The sequence below is a fragment of the Pleurodeles waltl genome, chromosome 1_2 (assembly GCF_031143425.1).
Source record: "Pleurodeles waltl isolate 20211129_DDA chromosome 1_2, aPleWal1.hap1.20221129, whole genome shotgun sequence".
In the NCBI taxonomy this organism is placed as follows: Eukaryota; Metazoa; Chordata; class Amphibia; order Caudata; family Salamandridae; genus Pleurodeles; species Pleurodeles waltl.
Window position 1 is genome coordinate 924782816 of NC_090437.1, and position 23241 is coordinate 924806056.

The 23241-nt window shown below is 42.0% G+C and overlaps 1 protein-coding gene across 2 annotated transcripts in view; it reads left to right on the plus strand.

Annotated features, from left to right (window-relative positions):
• FRG1 (FSHD region gene 1) overlaps nt 1–23241 on the plus strand; it is a 129040-nt gene that overhangs the window by 35275 nt on the left and 70524 nt on the right. For both annotated transcript variants that reach the window (XM_069200244.1, XM_069200252.1), the window contains exons 5-6: nt 20822–20879; nt 21104–21218. In XM_069200244.1, the coding sequence (XP_069056345.1) occupies nt 20822–20879; nt 21104–21218 (173 nt within the window). The remainder of the gene's footprint in view (nt 1–20821; nt 20880–21103; nt 21219–23241) is intronic.

Sequence of the window (23241 nt, forward strand, 5' to 3'; positions counted from 1 at the left end):
TGGTTCTTTCATGTGGTAAGTTGCTGTTTGACTGTTGGACCTGGCCCTTTCTACAGGGTAATTCCCCTGACTTTTTTTCCCTTCCTCCTAATTTTTCTGACTCTCTTTGGCTGACGTTATGACTCTGTTCACTTTTCAGTGCTAAAGTGCGTGTGCTGTGCCTTGTAAACTTGGTATGATTGGCCTACACCTGATTTGCACATTTAATTTACCTGTAAGTCCCTTGCACAGTGGTATCCCTAAACCCAGGGCCTGTAAATGAAATGATACTAGTAGGGCTACAGCTCTGCTTACTCCACCCGCAGAGGTAGCCTTTCAAACCTGTCTCAGTCCTGCTAGCGCAGTTTACTACCACAGGGACCTGGCATCTAAATCTACTTGCCAGGCCCAGAACTCCCCTTTCACTACATGTAAGTCACCCCTCAGGTAGGACCTAGTTAGCCCTATGGGCAGGGTCTTATGTGTGTAGAAGGCAGGACATGTGCCTAGTAGCGGGGCCTGTCCTGGTAGTGACAAACAGCCTATTTGGTTTCTCATTGCTGTGAGTGCTGCCTTCTCATAGGATTGTATTGGAAATTCCCTGCCTTATATCTAGGGTGTATTGTCTGATTTATGAGGGGTAGCATAGGCTTGTTTGGTATGGTTGGAATGGTAGTGAGAAATGCTGCTTACTGGTATAGGTGGATTTTTTTATTATCATTATAGAAATGCCACTTCTAGAAAGTGAACATTTCTCTGTGCTTATGACTCTGGTGTTTTGCAGCTTGACTCCTGTCCACGTCGGGCAGAGTGACAGTTGGGCTTTGTGCATACTTTTCAGACAGCCTGTACACAGGGAGTGTCACAGAGGTGCATCTTCATTTTGAATGATCTTCCTGGGCTAAGAGAATGGGAGGCGGGGCACACTTGCATTTGTAAAGGCTGTGCCCTTACCTCGCACAAAGGGCTTGTTTACCTCAACTTATGTCTGGAGCCTGTTCTGGAGAAGAGAGGGGACACTCCTGGAACCAGTTGTAACTGGTTGGAACTTCCTCTCCCCCTCTTTGTTAGTGCTTTGCAAAACTGAGTATAAGTGCAGGGGATTTTTTCTCCATGTAAGAGAGACACTTATACATAAGAAACATACTTGCAACTGGACACAGAATGCTGCTAATAGTGTTTTGTAGCCATTTTGGTTATAGCTCCATGCACGTTATTTTAACATACTAGGCCAGCCGCTTTGCACTTTAACCTAGATGTATTTTATTCGGCTTTGCTTTATTATTGTTACAGTAGCCACTTTTACGGTCTTGTTTTATTTTCTCTTTATCTGACTGTTTTTGCCTAGAGCTGCACTCTGTTCTCAAACAAGACATTCTTGCTCACTCTGTGCTTCTTTCAAGGCTACAGCAAGATAGGTTGTCGTTGAACATGGTGTAAGTTCAGTCTCTGACATTCATAGAAAATACACATCCTTACGTAGGGACATTTTCATGGAACACCAGCTGTTTTATTATAAAAACACTTCCCTGTCCCTTACACGTTAGAGGGAGATTCCAGCCAGAGAACCACGACTTAATGCTGATTGCCGAAAGCTTCCCTACAGCTGTCTTTGCAGACTTCAGGCCTTTGCTCAGGTATGGGGTATGATGTCTTCTCAGGGGAACCTGAAGGGCAGAATTAGAACTTAACACGCTGTGCTCTATCATAGCCTAGGTAGGAATTAGTCTGTTGACTCTGGTGACAATATGGTAGCATTATTTTTATGTTTTACTCTCCTTGTTACAATTTGTAATATTGTCATGCTGTATTGTCCTGGTTATTGCAGTCCCTGCTTTGCTATCTAAGATGCAGTCGCTTTATTAAAGCATTATTGAAATATATACTGCCTTTTGTGTTATTGTGTATATGAGACTAATGTAACTGAGAGAAACGGATGAGACCTGAGTGACCACGGCTTCCCTGAGAAACCAGTTATGTCATGCGCTCGGCTGCCCAATCATCCCTGCCCTTAGGTAGAGATGAGGCACTGCTAGTTAGCCGGAGCAGAACCCGGATTGGAGCGACAGGTGTCACCTGTAGTGGGTTAGATTCAGTCTCCCACACCGCAGGCGATTCTGCCACTCGAAATCCAGTAGTCTCATTAGAATAATGAGAGCCTACGCAATATTGGGACTCACCAGGACTGCTGCTGCTGTGCTGACCTGTGTCTTGTTGGGTCACTAGGAGGAACTGCCACTGTCTGCATCCCCTTTGTGCTCCATTTGTGTCCCCAGGGGCTGGGTGCTGTGGCTGCTGCCCCCTGCAATTGCCTGCTTGAAGCGCATGAGGAGCGATTCATTTTTATTGCATAGCGCCTTGAGCAGCGCTTTCTTTTGAAGGCACATCACGCCTTGTGAGCGCATCACTGTTTGCCACTGGGGGAGAGATCGCCGCTGCGGGCCGGATAGCTTGTATTTCAAAAGTGCGCCCGGAAAGCACCTTGCCTGGTTTCCCCGGGGCAGAAGAAGACTATGGCAGGAGCGAGTGTGCTCCTAGAGATGCCCCTGGTGCGAGGTGTGCAGAGCAAAGCACCACCCAGGGCACAAGTGGACTCTTTCTTTGGTCCAAGTTTCACCGCTGCAGCCAATGGAAAAAGAGGCTTGCTCACGGTATCCGGTGCAGGTGTGTCAGCGGGCGAGGAGGAGGCCTCATCGCTGGCCCTCCACCACCACCCCCCACCACCACCCCCCAGCTGCTGCTCCACTAGTGTCTCATCATCGTAGTGCGGCTCGCGGGTGGGCAGGAAACCTCCATGGACTTTCCCTGTCCCGCTGGGTCCCCTCTTCTTAGCTCAGAAAACACAGGCGGGGAAAGGCCTAAGTGTGCAGAAGTCACGGGTGGGGCGGATGCCTCATCGGAGGCCCCCCGCACCGCTGGGCCCCTTTCCTTTGTTCCCCCCTGGGAGGGCTAGTCGTGGCCCAGGGGGTCTGCAGGGAGAGTGGGTGCCCCGGGTTGGGTGCGGGCCCAAGAGGGACCCCTACATAGGAAGGGAGGGGTTGCGTACTGCTCCCCTCCTCTTCTCCCAATCATCAGGCAGCCCCTGTCTTGGTGCTGAGGAGCGGTGCCCCCCACCCCCTCAGCCCGCGCCCTGATTAAAGTGGGTGGGTTCTGCCTGGCTTAGGTGCATACCCTAGCCAACCAGAAACCCCATTTCTAACAGTGACTATAGTGGTATTGCATAAGCTTTGCATGTCTCCTAGAGAAGTCTTGGCCGCTCATCCATGGCTACCTCTAGAGAGCCCTGGCTTCCTAGACCCTGCCTACAGTTCACTTATAGGGGTTTCCTGGACCTGGTAAAAGGTGCCAACACCATAGGTGTCCACCAGGCTAGCTTCCTACACTGTGTGCTATGTTTTTTTTTTTTATTACTGCTGTATGTTGTAGCTGCTTTCATTGAAATGGTCCCCTCAACTAAATTGAGGAAGGGTATAACACCATCTGCTTTACTGTTGCGTGCATTTCCTAATACTGAATTCTTCCAGCAATATGGACTGTTTAAAGTGTTTAATGCATTTCTGAGGGATTTAGGGAGGTGAGCTGGTGCAGGCAGCCTTAGATCCTCATTGGGGCAACCAGGTAGAGGTAGTTGTGGAAGAGGAGAATTGTAAAAGTACATACTTCAGCAACGGGCGACGATGGGCTTAATGCCATATGTTCTTAATTATTTATGATAGAGGTTAGGCGTCTTGCAATAGATTTTTTTCAGATAATCAGTCAGAGATCACATGTAAAGCGCATTCAGGCAGTGACTTTGTAATTCTTGTGAACTGCAGATTGTTAGTGGTAAATTGTCTCCTTTAAAGCACTGACTAGATGTGTGCTTTGCACACAAACAATGCAACACTTGCCTAAGGATAGGAGCTGGTGAGTGTGTGTGACGTAGGAGCATCGTGTTACTAGGTGACTCCGTATTACATTTACATGTGTTTCGGGCCTGTCCTCTTATTTACCAGATCAGTGCTTTCTGAGATGTGTAGTCTTGATACAGTTCAATTGAAGTAATTGGGCAGGTTCACATTTTCATGCAGTAAGAATATTGACCAAGTCAGGTGTCTTATCTGCAATATTATGTAGATTACATGATTTGAACTCCTTTGATATAGTCGTCCGGTCAAAGGTCGGGTGTTTCTGTTGTCTGTGATGCCGTTTTCATTTTTGAAAGGTGAGAAATTCTACCTTTTTTGGCCACAGAATGTTTGCAGGTAGGAATTAAGGGTCTGAATAAATAAAGCTGTCATGGTCCAAGGCAATTCAGAAATCAGTCTCATGTTAGCAATGGTAAAATGGAATAGGTAGTTCAAGTGTGTGTTGCACAATTTGTGTTTTGCACTCTTGCCATTTTTTGTCAAAATCAGAAAATCTTATATCTAGTTCCAGTGTATTCCAGTTAATTATGCACTACTTTTGGCCTTAGTTCAATCAAGACCTTACCACTTACGCTCTTCAGAAATGTGTTTTCTCAATTACTTTTCTTGCAGATATTATGTACATGAGCAGGCTCTGCCTTTAGCATCTTTTCTCACATTTCAGCATCCTAAGCAAATCTTTTGTATTTGATTGTACAGTATGCATGATATTCACCTTTAGTTGTAAATCTTTACATGTTCTGAGTTATAACGTTATTTATAACACTTTTTTAGATGTCAAGGAATTGGTGTAAAACACATCACAATTGCAAATTGGCTTATGTTATTTTAGGTCATTCCTCAGAGTCTTAGCCTACAGTTCATTGAATTTTCATTTATAGAATACAAAGCCTAGGGAGCCATTTCACCTGCCAAACTGTTTAAAATATTTTCAACATAAATGACATGTGCCCTATGATAGAAAACTATTTATACAATGTATCTTTTATTTACTTTTGTCATGTGTACATTCCTTTAGATTTGAAAATGTGTTCTGTTGCTTTATCTTCAAAAGTTGCATCAGTCCCTTTTCCCTCTTCCCCTTCCCACTTGTTCTTACTCAGTAACCTTTCACATTTTCTTTTAAATATCTGTAAAGGGTTCCCCTCCTTCCTCATCCCTTTCCCTCCCACCAAACCTCTTCCCCACTTGCCACCTTTTTATACCACCCCATGGTTATGTTACATTCTTCCCTGCCCCTTGTTTTTAAGAGGGAAACACCCTTCAAACACATTCTGTCCCCATTTTTAGCATGCTTATTCTCTCCCCACCTTGCTAATTCTTTAACTATTCTTGCCTTTTATGTTATTTCTTTTTATCAAACTGGTTTTTGTTGATTTGTTTTCCCTCTAGGATTTAGATTATTTGGGTTCTCATAAATGGTTGTTATTCTATTAATTTACATGATACAGTTTAACAGGTGATGAACTTAGTACATTTAACAACTTGTTAAACGTATTGAAAAGACCCAACCTTGGTGATAATTTTGTTGACAATTCTAGGACTTGCAGTAGAAGTCTAAGAAGAGGTGCTCTTAAAAGCAATGAGCAAATGGCAAGAGAATGTAGTAGAAAAATTACCAATTTGCAAGCTACATTTGTTTATCTGATAGAGACGTTTAGTTTTAGATTCCTTACCTTTTGAATTCTCCCTTGGCGTGAGACTGGATCTGGAAGACTTTCATGAGCAGGCTCTGTGTCTGTTGTCAGCATTGTCCACACCAGATATGACGTTGAGGTTCCTATATTGGTGCAACCCAAGCACGCTGATGTCCATTTGTTTTCACAACTTTCCATACCAGAAGCGCAGAGCCATAAAGAAACTGACTATTGGTGCATCAAAAGTAAGGACTGGCTCAGTGTATGGTGTACACCTATGGTGTGGCACCCTACACTGAGTCCAGGCAACCCTTAGTGATAGAGTTTAGGTCTCTAGATAGCAAAAGCTCTCTAGGCTTAGCTGAGGCAAACAGCTGAAGCTTATCCAGGAGGAATGTAAAGCACTTGCAGTACCACAGTAGTCAGCCAGTAACTTCCACACAGGTGTTGCAAAAATAAAGGATTCTTTATTACAGTACTAACTACTAAACTAGCATTGGTATATATCTCCCTTTGGAGATTTCTACACACAATATATAAACAAAATTGCGAGCAGAAATAGCATTAAAAAGTATAGGGCCCTATGGGGTGGGGGGTGTAGGAAAAACCATACACTAAGTAAGTGGAGTGCGAAATAGTGAACCCAACCAAGGTAAGTGTGGTAGCTAGCTAGGGGTAGATGAAAACACCACAGGAAGTACGGTAAGTGCCCCCAGTGACCAGGTGCAGAGTAGTTACCTACCCAGTCATCCCATTGACTAGCACAGGAAAGTAGTGGTTGGAGTTCATGTGTTTCAGGACCCTTCCCAGTGGACCTCCAGGAAACCAAAAGACAAGAGGAAGATTGGAGAGTGTGCCCACCCAAGGATACCCAGAAGACAGGAGTACCTCCACCAGGGGACACGGATGCAAAGGGATGCAAGGATGTCGAAAACCCTCAATGAAGTCAGTGGAAGCCTAGGGTTGGCCAGCTGCTGTTGTGACCCGTGGACCAGGCCGGTGGAACCCAGGGGCAGATTCCAGGCATAGAAGACCTGAAAAGGAAGGGGACCGGCTCCAGCACCCTTGGGGGTGCCCCTGTGGTGCAGGTGGCAATCCCACCCTCCTAGATGTGAAGTTCCTGCAGGTTGGTGAAAGGAGTCCAGCTGTGGGGTCCAGGAGCTGCAGAAGATCCTAGGAGTCGCCTACAAGCTGTCCTACATCGGTCGCAAGATTGCCAGAGGGTCAGTGACCAGCAAGGCTGCCAACAAGCACAGGCAAATCCAGGAGACTACCCTTGAGTGGGAGTCGGGGCTGGTCCTCAGCACACAGGGAGGCCAGCAGAAGTCATGTAAGATCCACAGGCCATGGCCATGGCCATAAGGAGTCAGAAGGAGGCCTCAGCAGTGCAACAAAACAGAAGTCCCACGTCGCAGGAGTCTGAGAACAGTGGCTGATCTTCTGGTTGCAGAGTGCTGGAGGCTGGGGCTTCTCGGTGCTCAAAGATCTCTTGGAGCAGAGGTCTTCAAACTTTTTTATACTGAGCCCCACCCTTCTAAAAAATTTTAGGCATCGAGCCCCCGCCGCCCCCCCACCACCACCACCACCACCACCACCACCTGACGCAAATTTCTGGAAGCTTGTACTCTGCATCATCGACGGCAACCCCCACCCACAGAGTCCAGATCATATATGGGAAACATTATTATACAAATTCAGAGTGTCTAGTAAACTGAGGGTTTGGGAGCACCAGTGGCTAGGTGACAGATGCTTATTACACAGTTCAAATGAAAAGCCTCCAAGAAAATGTTTGCACAGAACAATTTACAATGCAGCTTTATTTTTCACTAAGACACAGACTTTGACACAATACTTTCAAAACTAATGTGATGGGTGTGTCTGTTTTACACCACAGAGACGATCAATTTGTGGATTAATTTTTGCAACTGCCAGCCTGAGGTTGTGCTCCGCTTCCATTCTTGAGCGATACTTAGTCTTCAATATCGCAAGTGCTGAGCACCCAATCTTGCATAAATATGATGTGCTGAAAGGCAAGAGTGTTTTGATAGCACTTTCCCTCAAAGCTGAATGTTCTGCAGGCATTTTCAGCCAAAACTCCCCCAAGGAGAGTTTGCTAAATTGCATCTGCAGTGTGCGATCACTCTGGAGATCAATTAGTTCTTCCTGCATGCGAATTGGTAGATGGATACCCCCATCTGCCAGAAATGGTTGAAAGACCCAGTCATTAATATGATTGTTTTCCTCAGGAAAATACTTGTGTAAACTGTCGCTGAGTGATGTCAGGTGATTTTTTTATTAACTCTGCAACATTTTGAAGGTTATATTCTGTTTCCTCAAGAGCATCGGCTAAACATGGAAATGGCTCAAACTGGCCAACTTCAATTAGTCTCCTCCATAATTCCAGATTCTTCTTGAAAGCAGATATTTTGGTTATTCATGGTAAAAGATGTGATTTCAGCTCCTTGCAAAGACTGATTCAGGGAATTTAATTTCTCAAAGATGTCAGCAAGGTATGCTAAAAGCACAAACCAGTGGGGACTACATAATTGTTCTGCTTTGCAGGGGTCCAAATCCAGAAGAAATTGCCGTATTTCATCCCTTAATTCAAAAATGTGATTCAGCACTTTTCCACGGGATAGCCATCCTGTTCAGCTCCCATTTCTGCACATAAAATTGCAGATAGGCGAGCTCTTGTTGGGTGGGTCTTTATGAAATTAACTATTTTAACAGCAGAATTCAATACATCCTGAAGTTCACCATCCATGTTTCGGACAGCAAGGGCTTTGTGGTGTATCATACAGTGTGTCCACAGAATATATGGAGCCGCTGTCAACACTTTAGCTTTTAGGCCAGCTCTAGCACCACACATGGAAGGAGCACCATCTGTGCAGATTCCAACACAGTTTTCCCATTTTAAGCCATGAAGACCCAGTAAGTCATTGATAATGTCAAATAAGTCAGATGCTGTTGCTCGTCCCTTGATTGGCTTGCAGAATAAAAAGTCTTCCAATATTACTGTTTCATAACAGTATCGGACATAAGCAATTAAATGTGCTGCATTTGACAAGTCCGTTGCTTCATCCAACTGCAAAGCAGACCAACTCTATTTCAACCGAGCTATGAGCTGTCCGTGGATATCTTCTGACATGCGTGAGAAGCAGCGGCAAACTGTTTTGTCTGAGATAGGTATTATTTTGAAATTCTCGGCTGCTTTTTCACCAAGCATTGTTGTAGCCACGTCAAGAATTGCTGGGAGAATCACTCTTTCTCCATCTGTAAATGGCTTTTTGTTTTTGGCAATGTGGTATGCCATTTGGTAAGATGCTTTCAATGCATTTGCTGTGGTGGAGGCCACATTTTTCATGGTTTCCGTCTGTTGAGCCATGTCTTGCAATTTCCTGGCAAAAAACTCTCTACTCTTTGCTACTATAGACCCATGCTGTGTTTACAGATGACGCCTTAGTTTTGTTGGTTTCAAGCTGTCATTAGCTAAGGTCATACCACAAACCACACACTGTGGCCTAATTTCTCCACTAACAACAATGCAGGTGAAAAACCAAAGTCCAAATAGGAGGCATCATACTTCCTTAATTTCACAGTTTTTCTCTCTCCATCTGTTTCTGTTTCGGCCTTTCGCTTGGGAGCCCTACTGTCTTTTGGCAGCAGAAAACGATCCATGTCTAATGTGTGCTTTACCTAAGACACAAAATGCCAAAGCTGTATGTTAATGAACAGCACATGACTGCAATTTTACAGCTGCATGAAGTAGAGTATGTTTTTAAAATACAGTTTAAAATAAAAAAAATGTCTCTACAAAAATATCTTCTTCCATGTAAAATAAAATATGGATAAAAGAATAGTTCCATGGCGCATGGATAATCATTAATTCCAGCTGATTCAAGCTTTTGGTGAGTGCTCCCAAAACTGCTGCAGTATGTTTACGCACATACCGCCAATGAGGCTCTGCAAGTTACTTTTTCAAAGTTTAGTGAGGTAGTACTTAAGCACTGCCCCTTTAGCCATCACTCAAAAAAAAATCCGTACCTCCTTATTGCAATGCCTTCCTTGGGCAGATGGATTTCACTCCTGATGATCCTGCTGCTCGAATAGCAGTCCTCTGTCTAGCGATCAAGTGGCTTTTTCCCTTGCAAAGATGAGAGAGTTTGAGAAAAGTTACTTGCATGTTCCCATGTGAGGCGCCATTACAGCTCCCACCGGGACCACAATGATAGTGACGGGTTAAGGAGTGAATGACATGCCTACAAATTTGCTGCTGCCTGGTCCGAAAGGCCGATAAAATTATGCAGTGATATTTAAATAATATGAAGTCCTGAGTGCTGATAAGATATGATTTCTATGAAATAAAGTTATGACACTGACAGGTACTGTGATAAACTTGCATTTCCCAGAGCGTCAACGCCAGAGCTTTCATCTCTGGTCCATCATAAACACCACCCACAACCGCAACTCATAAGAGACCTAGAGATGACTCCGTTCACAGTATGTAACTAATACGTCACATGTTGATTAAGTTGATATTAGGAAGGGGTATGTTCAGGACATCCCTTCCTAATACCGCAGTATGCAAGAATGTTTTGACTGAAATGCGGTCGCAAAACAGTTGCATTTTACTACCTAGTTCAAGTGGGTGGTAACCCATTCACAAATGGGAAGGGAGCCTCCTTAAAATATTTTTTAAAACTTTCCATCTTTCCTTTTTTGAATGCATCCCGTTTTACTTTAAAGTAAACGGGCTGCATAAAAAAAAGAAATAGCTTTATTTAAAACCAGTGACAGACATGGTGGTCTGCTGACCCCAGCAGGCCACCATCCGTGTGATTTTTGCATTTACTAATGGGTCGCAAATTGCAACCTACCTCATTAATATTAATGAGTTAGGGCAATTTGCCACCCATTAGGAAACGCTAAATGAAACTCATGGAGTTTTATACATTAGAATAGCGATTACCCAGTTGTGATTCACAGAGAATCGCAATTAGGTAATTGCTATTTGGAATAGTGATACATCTGGCCCATGGAGTCAACAAGGTTTACAGCCTCAGTGGGCTTGTCTGTATGCATGAGGATTTACCATGGGGGAAAGAGATTAACCTTTTCATCAACTGATTGGAGCACCTTACATCACAACCACACACGTGTAAATCAGTATATAGAAAGTGTTGACAAAGGGAACTACAAGGTGTAGGATTCACATGTCACCCATGCCGGTAGGCATTTTTTAACAGTGCTTGGTCGAGTGGGGGGGGGCAGAAACTCAGGATTCAGAATGCAACACAGCGGTTAGGGTTGATTTTACTATCAATAATGTATTTCTACTCCAGCAAATCGTCTTTACCAAAATTAGAAAAACATAACTTTCTAACCTGTACCATGCAGTATGCATGCAGCTTTCTGAGGGCAGTTCGTAGCTCACTGTGCTAGATTGTGAATGAATTGCACAGTAACAAAAGGAGCTCTGTGACAAGGGCAGTATGCTACTGAGCTATGCACATAAAATACTGCTCTGTGATCTGCATATACACATTCTTTGAGTTCTCCTGAGTCACAACTGGCACTAGACAAAATCCCATCTCTTTCCAGCAGGTACCTTAATCACAACATATTGGCACCTTTATTGTTGCCTGAAAGCGACTGGATTTTTGGGGAACTCTGTAGTGCCTTCACAACTGCTGCACTGCTACAAAATCGCCCTCCACCACCCCTATCCAAAAGCACACCACCACCCTTCTAGGATAGCGCTTGATGCCCAGTATTGATGCCTGTCTCGTTCGAAGTCAATGTTGATTCAATGGATCGTTATAATGATGATTAATAGTTTGTTGTGATTCTGTGATTCGTTTCTGTTTGTCCTAATTTATTTTGTTGGCTCTTTCCTGACCTTGAAGTAAAGCAATATGGAAGACGCATTCTCTCAATTTAATGCCCGAGTGAGGTGTTTCTCCTGCATCATCAGATCAATTAAAAGTAAATAGCCTCAACTCCTTGTTTCACAGTGCAGTTTCTCTTCAGCTGTTCCTTCCCTTTTTCCTGCGTCTTGAGTCTTTCAGCCCCTGGGAGCCCAGTGATTGCTCTAAATTGGACAAGCTAACAATGAACAAACTCCTGTGTTTAACACCACAGGGACATACACATATTTAGTATATACCGGCATGCCCCGTGTGCCACGAGGCAAAGTGGATAATTACTGCAAGACACTACAAAAGCTGTTCAGGCTTACCTGTAATGTCTGTCTTTCTTCCTTGGAACGTCGTTGGCAGGGGCCAAGAGGCAAAGGGCAGGACACAGGAGGCGAAGGGCAGGACCCACGAGGTGAAAGGCAGCAAGCAGGATCCAAACAGCAGCAAACGGAGGTGAAAGGCAGCAGTGGAAAAGTGGCACTAACTCCAATGTAGTGGACATTCTGGAGCTTTTTGAAGCAAAAATAGGCAGTATTTCTGTCTCCTTCAGCTGCTGTCCTGTGATTTGTTAAATGACATAGCTCATGGTGCAGGCTCATGATTGGCTGCTATGCTCTTATCGGCCAATCAGAGAGCTCCATTACAAATGGCTGTGGAAAGGAAAGGAAACAAACGTACTTTCGACATCGGAAAGTACACAAGGGATGGTGAAGCATTCCGACGAAGTGCGCGCCCCCCCCAGGAATGATGCCGCGCGTCCCCTGGGAGAATTATTAACCAAAAGGGGAACCCTTTAACTCAACCCAGCCTAGGGTAAATAAAGCATCAACAAAACAAGCATTGGCGGGTAGAGACAGATTTAACCTAAGTTATAAGCACAGTCTTGAATTCTGTTACTATTGAGTTTATTTCTTACTCAGAATTATTTCAAAACCAATTATAATAGTCAAAAAACGATAGGGAAATTAGAAAAATGAAAAGACTTGTATACAATACAATGACTGAAAACACATAACAAATTGTACTTTACTAGGTATAACAATCGACCTACACAAACACAGGACTTATACAATCACAATTAATGGTATTACAGGAGGACAAAAACACAAACATAAGCCCTATACATTTAAATAGTGGTCACCGTTAACATTTCACATGTAATCCACTTCTGCATGCTAAGGTACTGGGCTTCTGCGTACACTTACTAATCTAGTGTTAAATATTGCTTTCACACTAGTGTATTCTAGTGTACCTACACTCTTTATATTCTCATCAATTATTTAATGAACCCAGTGCTCTTGCACTCTATAAAGTCAACGCGTTTCGGCCTTTCAATTTAAGGCCTCATCAGGACTGGAAAAGGGCAGAAGGAATTCTAAAAAAAGAAAACCAAAAAGAATTCTTACAAATGTGCCTACCACATGTCATTTATAACCCAATCACCAAAAGTGTATCATACATATATACAACACATCTACAAAATGTTTTTATTTTGTGTTAAAAACTTATTTAAGATCTATCTAAAATCGATAGTGCCCAGGTATTTGTTGTGTGTCCTACTACACCCAGAGAATCAATTAAATGGCTTAACTGCAGATTTTTTTTTTTTTTTTTTTGAAAAACATTCTAGGGCCCTAATTATTAACATTATCTCTGCTGGATAATTTCTATATTTCAAATATATCTCTACTTAGTTTGCACAATGAAATATAACACATATTTACCTTAGTTCTTATAGCCCGCATCTGGGGAACCGAACTTGTTTAAAATCAATTCCTGTTCAGAGCCGACTGAAGATGCTTTTAGTCGCCTTTCTCTAGCGAAAAAACGAGTGGTCTCGTCAGTATATACTTTCTATGGCTGTATCTCAAACCTGTCACCGAAATCAGAGCCACTTCATTTGTAGGACTTTCGGCTTACCGTGACCGGCGTCTAAATTGGGAACGCTCGCGTTTAGGAACACGTGCAATTTTGAAGCCGTGTTCCGTGCAGCACTCGCTACTCGGCGGCAGGCTGCTCGCGTCCTTAACTGGCGTCTTTCCGAATACTGTCTGGTTGCCTTGGCGACCCCATAGAATTGTGGGAACTCTAACCCTTCTTAACAAACAACTAAATCCCGGCGGCCATCTTAACACTGTTAAACTCGTAAATCTTCTAATGATTATAACTACCAGAGGGTAACTAAAATGCATCTTTTAGTGATATGAGGTGGAGAATCTGCTTTACTATCTATATGGCTGCTCAAGCGTTTCATTTTGTCATAATTGACTGAATTTGCCAAGTTGTCTGAGCTGATCTATTATTGGGGACTTATATGATTATCACTGCTCTTTTTATTTTCTAGTCAAACACGAGCATTTCGTCCTTCTTCAAACTAGCTACCTAGCATAATCTTAAACCAATTGTATCGGCAAACACTAAACTGTATGCCCATCGATCTGCTTATATCTCTAATATCACATATCACAATTGGCGCATTCTTTAATAAAGCAGTAACCCCAACATAATTTATGAATTTCTGGCAATAGTTACCATTTTTACTTAATTAGAGCCCATATTTCATCAGCATCATTAAGTCCTGTTTTTGCAGTTTGAAATTTTTCAATCAATCTTGCTTCCATTCGTAGAAGGTTCTTAGTTGTCAATGCTCCGTTGGGTTGTATTGTCAGTAGAACTGTCCACCGGATATCTTCCGCTGTATGCAACCATTCTTGGAAGTGTTCAACAAGAGGGGCTCCCTTGACTCCACACTTGATTCTCGACCGATGTTGGAGAATTCTGGTTTTGACTACTTGTGAAGTCTGTCCAATATATGCTTTCTCACATGGACACATAATGCAATAAATAACATTTTTCGAATTACAATTTGTGAAATCTTTCTGTACATGTGTTTTCCCATTTATTTTAACCTCTTTGGTGTCTTGTGTAAACTGGCAAGCCACACATTTTCCACATTTATAATGCCCTTGGACCGCTGGCAGTTGTAAAAGCGTCCTTAGATCTTTCTTTCTATCAGTTTGAGGCTGTTCTGCCTTGACCCATTGATCTCTTAAACTGCGTGCCTTTTTGAATGAGAACAGTGGTTGATCTATGCGCAAGTCACCAATAATTTTCCAATTACGTTCAATGATTGATCGTATTTTATTTGCCTTAGGGCTAAATGTGATCACACATGTAAGCGGGAGCTTTTTTGATTTCTCTTTAGGGACCAGCAATGTTTCTCTCGGTATAAACCAAGCTCTTTTAGCTGCATTTTTAACTAATTTCCTAGGGTATCCCCTATCGGTAAGTTTCTTAATCAATTCATCTGCATTCTCCAAATAATCAGTTTTTTCTGTACAGTTTCTCCTGATCCTTAGGAATTGTCCAAAAGGTAGGTTTTGTTTAAGTGAGCGTGGATGTCCACTTGAGAAATGCAGGAGAGTGTTACGATCAGTGGTTTTTTTATATAGCTTGACGGCTAGATTGCCATCATTATTCCATAACCATAGGTCAAGGAAATTGATTTTTTCTTTATCCTTATTCATAGTGAAAGTGAAATCCACTGTGCGATGGTTTAGCCATTCATGGAATGCATCTAAAGTCTCTTCTGGCCCTTGCCAAATAATCAGAATGTCATCAATATAGCGGAACCAGTGATTAATATGCTTTCTGAATGGGTTAGTTTGTGGGTAAACCCATTTTTGTTCGAAAAAATCCATTACCAAGTTTGCGACCTCTGGGGCAAAACTGCAGCCCATTGCCACACCTTTAACTTGGCGATATAGTTGATCATCATATTTGAAAAAGTTATGTTTCAAACACAATGTGGCCAATTCAACTAAAAATTCTGTCGGAGGGGTATGCAATTGACTATTGTTGTTCAAAGTATGTCGAATGACTTCAATTGCTTCATCTTGGGGAATATTCGTATATAATGATTCAATATCAAAAGTCACCAGAAACTGGTTATTTTTATCATATGTTAAATCCTCCAGCTTGTTGATAATATCCATGGAATCTCTTATATAAGCCGATGTTTTAGTTACAGCTGGTTTTATGAATACATCAACAAATTGGGCAAGGGGTTCTAAAATAGATCCACAGGCTGATACTATTGGTCTGCCCGGTGGGTGTTCTAAATTTTTATGTATTTTGGGTAAAATATAAAAACAGGGAATTCTTTCATCGGACTGATTTAAAAAATCATGTTTTTTTGTACTTATCCAACCCTGTTCTTTTGCTCTTGCAGTAAGCGTTTCAATTATGTTCTTGACCTGTTTAGGTATATCTCTTTGTATTACACGATAATGGTGTAAATTACTCAATTGGCGCATGGCTTCTGAGTTGTAATGTTCTTGCCCCCAAATCACAATCCCACCACCTTTATCAGCCGGTTTTATAATGATTTCTTGGTTATTAGCCAATTTTTGGATAGCTTCTTTCTCTATTTTAGAACAATTGTCATTAAAAATTTTTGGGGGGGAATTGAGGTCATCTAGTTCTTTCAAAACTAGATTTTCAAATATTTTGATTTCTTCTGGTAGATCATTTTTATCTGGTAAGAAACTTGATCGAGGTCTGAGGCCACTGTCCTCTGTACTATCTTGCATTGGAAATGCATTAAAGAAAGCTCTCAATCTTACTTTACGAAGAAATTTTAATACTTCTGTTTTGCTTTCCACTGGATCTGGACTTCTGATTGGGACAAAGGATAAACCTTTACTTAACACCTGTTTTTCAATTTCTGTTAAAGGATGTGTTGATAAGTTGTAAATGGGAATTAAATTGTTAGATTCCATTATTGTCGTCTGTATGCCCTCCTTCTGGTTCGGAAAAAATTGTGATCTTGAAATTGGCCCCTGAAATTGCCTCCCCCTCCTCTTGAACCTCTCCGAGTACCTCTGCCTAAAAAAGGTTGTGGCACTGGATAAGTGCCTTGTATATCTGGTTCGGATTCAGAGGATGTATCTGAGAAAGTGATGAATTTTTTCCGCGATCTTGTTTGGGATTGCAAATTGAGATTATTTGGATTATTGTTTTTGTAGAAATCTTCTCTTAAGTAAGGGTAAGTATGTAAGATGTCAAAATTCTTTATATCTCGAGCTAGTTTAGTTGTTTTTTGGCTGATCGTGTTAGTTTTGAAATCTGTTATGATTTTGTTAACTGTATCCAACAATTGCTGGACATTTTGTATCGACTCATCTGTTGATATTTCTTGTTCAAGGGTGGCTATTTCTTTTAGTTCACATTCACTGATCCTTAGCGCTGTTTCAACTGATAGTGCTAGCCAATCACGGGAACACTTAGTGCCTACCCCGCTGAATTGTGTCAAATATTTAGGGTCGCTTGTAAAGATTACAGGAATATTTTTTACTTGTAACCCATATGGGATTGTGTTATTTTTTAGATGTTCAAGTAGTACCTGTGCATGTAATTGGGTTCTAGTGTTTTTCTTTTTAAGCTGCTTCAATCTCTCTATTTTATCCAATTTGGGAGTCTCACTCGGTGGCGATTCCCCACTTAAGAGAGAAGGTAATTCCAAAAGTTTCGATATTTGTTCGTCTGTGTAGCTGACTGTTTGATGGTCTGACATTATCTATATCTAGAATATAGAGGACACACTTCAATGTTTGATTTATTCTCTAGGTCATATCACCTCACTAATTTCGTCCTTTTTTGACCAACAATTATAACTAACTTCTCCTCCAAATCATGGAGGTGTGTGAATTACTCACTGTTTTCCCTCACACCTAACTAGGTGTACCATAGAACAATTAACCAAAAGGGGAACCCTTTAACTCAACCCAGCCTAGGGTAAATAAAGCATCAACAAAACAAGCATTGGCGGGTAGAGACAGATTTAACCTAAGTTATAAGCACAGTCTTGAATTCTGTTACTATTGAGTTTATTTCTTACTCAGAATTATTTCAAAACCAATTATAATAGTCAAAAAACGATAGGGAAATTAGAAAAATGAAAAGACTTGTATACAATACAATGACTGAAAACACATAACAAATTGTACTTTACTAGGTATAACAATCGACCTACACAAACACAGGACTTATACAATCACAATTAATGGTATTACAGGAGGACAAAAACACAAACATAAGCCCTATACATTTAAATAGTGGTCACCGTTAACATTTCACATGTAATCCACTTCTGCATGCTAAGGTACTGGGCTTCTGCGTACACTTACTAATCTAGTGTTAAATATTGCTTTCACACTAGTGTATTCTAGTGTACCTACACTCTTTATATTCTCATCAATTATTTAATGAACCCAGTGCTCTTGCACTCTATAAAGTCAACGCGTTTCGGCCTTTCAATTTAAGGCCTCATCAGGACTGGAAAAGGGCAGAAGGAATTCTAAAAAAAGAAAACCAAAAAGAATTCTTACAAATGTGCCTACCACATGTCATTTATAACCCAATCACCAAAAGTGTATCATACATATATACAACACATCTACAAAATGTTTTTATTTTGTGTTAAAAACTTATTTAAGATCTATCTAAAATCGATAGTGCCCAGGTATTTGTTGTGTGTCCTACTACACCCAGAGAATCAATTAAATGGCTTAACTGCAGAATATTTTTTTTTTTTTTTGAAAAACATTCTAGGGCCCTAATTATTAACATTATCTCTGCTGGATAATTTCTATATTTCAAATATATCTCTACTTAGTTTGCACAATGAAATATAACACATATTTACCTTAGTTCTTATAGCCCGCATCTGGGGAACCGAACTTGTTTAAAATCAATTCCTGTTCAGAGCCGACTGAAGATGGGAGGGCGGGGGGGGGGCACAGTTTGAATAACTGTGTCTTGGAAGAAGAGCCAAAAATCCTTGGCTAGAGCAACAATCATGGTGCACAGGGGTGCTATTGCAGTGGCTGCAGCAGGAGCCCATAGTCTCCAGAGTTGATCAGAAGACAGGAGGGACCCAGCGAGGAGCACAGAGCCACCACCTGTGAGCAGAGCCTTCGCGTTTTCAGTGGGACAGCAGGATCCACCAGCCGGTTGTCGTTGCCTTGAGTGCCTGCAGGTGCAGGGGAGTGACTCCTTCACTCCAAGGGAAATTCCTTTGTGCTTCCAGGTGCAAACAGAGTCTTTGTGACCTTGGAAGATACACAGCCTTGGATGTTGCAGAATTCTTGCAGAATCTGGAGAAACAATGTTGCAGTGAGAGCCTTTCCACCAGGAGAAGACTTGTTTAGGTTCCAAAACAAACCAGCAGCGGTTCTAGAGACCAGGAGCAAAATATGTCTTGCAGAGAGTTCCTTGTAGAGTCTTGCTCGATGAGTCTGAGGACCCACCTTTCGGGGAGCCCTTAAGTAACCCTAAAAGGGGGTTGGTCACACTCTAAAGTGACACACCTATCAGAGAGGATCAGGGATCTCATCTACCTGGCCTAACAAGTCCGATGCTCCCAGGGGCCTCTGCTTACCTTGTTTCCAAGATGGCCGAATCAGCCAGCCTCCTGGCAGAGCCAGGAGTACACAATACACTGAGCCTCCATTAAAGGAGCCAATAACTATCTTGTACCACTGTTCCAGCCAGTCTGATCAGCGGGAACACTCTATTGCAATGTTCCCGCCAGTCACACTGGCAGGAACATAGTCTTAGGGCCTCATTAAGGGTCTGGCAGTCCCACTGCGGGCCCTATTACAAACGCAAGTCCCTAGCTTTGTGGAGCTGGTATTCTAAAGGGTCCAGCGACCCCTCCCATTCATCCCAAAGACCTATCCTGTAGTAAAAGGGCTCATGATACGATCTAGAAGGCAACGTTCCTGCCAGCATTGGAGTCCGCATCATACGACGCCCATTGGCTTTGTGTCGGGGATCACAATTGGGATGGCACCAGGAGCGTCAGGACCGGTGTCGAGGTGGTACGAATGATGCTGGTTCGGATCCTGGACTGGATCCTTGGGAGAGCCCAGGCCAAAGCTGCCGGTGTGGAACCCAGAAGGGCCCCTTCAGACTCCACAGGGCCCAAAGGAGCTCCAGTGGTGTAAGACTGCACAAAAACAAGGCACATGGCTTTGTAAAACTCGAGTTGGGCCAGGGCTTCTCCAGGTCCCAGAAACCCAGAGAGGCCCAGAATTGGCCGAGGTGCAGGTTTCGCATAATGAGGCCTAGAGCATCGATGCTCCCTCGTCGGCCAACGGACCAGAAGAAGTCAAAGAACTATTCGACTTCTTAGACTTCTTCTTATGCCTTGACTTACCTGAGCTCCCCGAGGACTTGGAATGGAACGATGATTGTGGAGGACTCCATGACCGATCCTGGGACCTTTCTCTCAACTAAAATCTTGTCTTGTGCTAGTAGAGTGTCGGGCTGCTATCTGCTTCAGAGACTGCTCCCTCAAAGCCTTCTGATGCATGGCCCAACAATCAGAGCACGATTTTGGGTCATGGTCGCGCTGCAGGCCCCAAGGACACACGAGGTGTGGGTCTGTCATGGACATCGCCTGATGGCAGAATCCACAGGACTTGAAGTCGGACTTTCAAGAGTACATCCTTGACTCACAAGGAGAAGAACACTCTCAAAATGCTCGAACGTCGGAAAAAGCCAGCCAAAAAATGACTGAGGGGTAGCTCTCTTCGGATCAGCTCCTGCTGGTGCGGAAAGAAAAGAACTTTACACACGGTTACCAAACACTGCTGCCTGAATAGTCAGGTCCATAGGTACGGGCACTTTGCTTCTTTGGTCCTGCAGTATGAACTTGGTTTGCAGACCCACCCCGGGGATGGTATTTCTTGAATATCTATTCTAAAATAAGTTGTCTGCAACTAGAGGTTTCTATCAGATGAACAAGTCACTTACCTTCGGTAACGCTTTATCTGGTAGGGACAATATATAGTTGAAGATTCCTTGACGACCCACCCATCCTCCCTGCTCTGCTAACTGATTTCAAGGGACAGAGAATTCCCTTTCAGGGATTTAGTTTTGATGCACCAGTAGTCAGTTAATCTATTGCTCTATGCTTCTGGTGTGGAAAATTGTGAAAAGAAACTGACGTCTGCGTGCAGGGGTGGCGCCTATATAGGAACCACTCATCCTATCCGGCGCAGACAACATCAACGACAGACATGGAGGCAATCAATGCCACCTAATGGCGCACAGGGGTACTGCTCATGAAAATCTTTCATATCTAGTCTGACTCCTGGGGAGGATTCAAAGGTAAGGAATCTGCAAGTAGATATTGTCCCTACCAGGTAAGGCGTAACCAAAGGTAAATAAGTTGTTCCTAAGTTATGTCCCAGCCTCCAAAGTGAAAGAAGGTCAGTTAGTATGAAGCACATTACAAATGTGGCACTAAATTTATAATATCAATTTTATCTGTGCTGTAAGGACTACAAGATGGTTTATCTGTGTTTTGCAGACGATGATGGACCAAGTCCTCCAGAGCAGTTCACAGCAATTAAGTTATCAGACACCAGGTAAGTGGCTTCACTTTAAGTTCTACTCTGTCTTTACCATCAGTTTTATGATTCCCCAAATATTCGTCATTGGCTTTGCCATGAAGTGTCATAATGAAATAAATCAACATTGACTTTCCTCAGTTCCATACCTTAGTACCTTGAATTTGCTACTTACCTATCTTAAAACCACTGCGTTCTTAAATGTTTCTATTATGTCTGTTCTCCACGCCATCTTTCCAAAGAATTGCACTGAAATCGGGCTATGGAAAGTATCTTGGAATAAATTCAGAAGGGCTTGTTGTTGGGCGCTCGGATGCAATAGGATCGAGAGAACAGTGGGAACCAGTTTTTCAAGATGTAAGTACATTCTTTTAAGTTGTTGAGAACAATTGGCTGTACTCTATCATCTGTTCTTCAAATCAGCATTATATTTAGAACAGTAAAATCAAGATACAAAGATTTTAAAATATTAATATCCGATAACTAGAGTACACTTCACACTCTAAAGGGGAATGACAGACATTTTATATCTTCATTTAAATGAGCTAGTGAGGCGGCAAGAGAAACTAGGAACAAATTCTGGGCTAGAAGGTAACATGGAAGGCAGTTAACAAGCATAACGTGGGAAATGTAGCAATGGTGAGAGGGTGATTTTATCATCAATTACCCCAAAATTAAATTGGATTAAAAAGATGATGATTACATTTCTTATAAAGAGAAAGGCTTAATAAGATTAGCTAAAAAAAGGGTTAAGCAGATGTCTTTCCTGTAACCAGCACAAGATGTTGATCTGGAGAAGGGGAGATCTGGACTTTGGTAAAATGGTAGCTAGTTATGGAGAGATTTTTGAAACTTAGTGGATGGACCTTTTATAAGGTTAAGGTATGAATAATGTCTTGTGTTCTATTTTACAGTAACTTAAACCAACGTCAGGACATTTGTCAGGGCAAAAAGGTTTTGAACTAAGTTGGACCCCAGGAACAATAAGAAAATTACAACTACTAGACACACGTACTTGTTGTAGATGCCATTGAGAAGGTGGGAGCTAAATGTGTATGCTTCTGTTTGCCGCTGTGTTGAGAATTTCTGGAAATAAATATTTGAGAGAATGTGTTTAATTACTTGCAAAGAGATCTCTTAACAAAGAAATTGTACACCTGTCAATATGGATTTGTAAAGCTATAACAACAGCTAAGGACATCTTTCCTTTCAAATGGAAAAATGAGTCACCCCAAGGTAGAAGAATGGATTATTGAACAATGGGAAAAGTTAGGTTTATCACTTTAAATAAACTGTAGTTTCAATGACAAAGTGTAGAAACAAATCCTAAATTCATATGACCAATATTGTTGTAGGCGGAGGGAAACATTTTTATCAAAATGTTGACATGAATACATTTAGTCAAATTAATTTAATAAAACTATTTGATTATTGAGATTATAGAGTGTGTTGTAAGGTCTACTACTGTATAAAGAAATATCTATTTAGAAAGACAGTGATTATTATTTAGTGCCTTAGTCATTTGCAGAAAAGTGACACTTATTGGCTATTTTGTCAAGTTTGTAGTAAAAATAAAAGTTAGATTGAGAACAGAACAAAAACCTGAGAACATTGGTTGCTCATGTCAAGAGCACTCCCAACTATTCAGAGTATTTGGGACTAAAGTTTTAACAAATTTCACATCAGATCAGTTGTGCAGATTTAACAAGTCACTCCATATCAACTGAACAGATTAGGTATCAGCACAAAGTGGACCAAAATGCATTCAGCGAGAGCTAATTGATGTGTTTCCATGATCCAAGACTATCTTCAAGATCGACTTTCGGTTCTTAAGTGCATTTATTTCAAGTCTATAGTTTATGAAATTTAACACATCCAGGCCCTTTTGAAATGGAGAATTACAGATGTAGTTAATATACTGTCTTGAGACATTCTCAAGTATGTTTTCTGTGCAATTCTTTTCACCAAGTAGAAATTTGTTGACTTTTTGGCATTTTTTGTTTTTCTGGGATACAGAGTCCACTTAGAGATGGCTGCTGCTATTATCGCAGTAAGGGGAAGCGTTAAGATTTTAAATCACCCTCATGCTGAAACTGAAAGCGCATGACCTCTGTAATCTATCCTGAGCTCTACCCTTCAGTTCAATTAGGCTTTTTCTGTGATCTAGCTGTCCGGTGTGTGTATAGTAGCCTCTTTCCATAGGCTTCCAACTGCTCCCTCTACCTTTTTCCTCAAACGTTAACTCCTGATGAGCATTCTTTTTTTTACCAAGACTTCTTTAGTATAACTTCAAAGGAAAGGGCAGTACAGTAAACATAAATATCCAATAATGCACACATTTACAAAAGGAACAAAATAGCCAGTCTAGCCAAGCAGGATG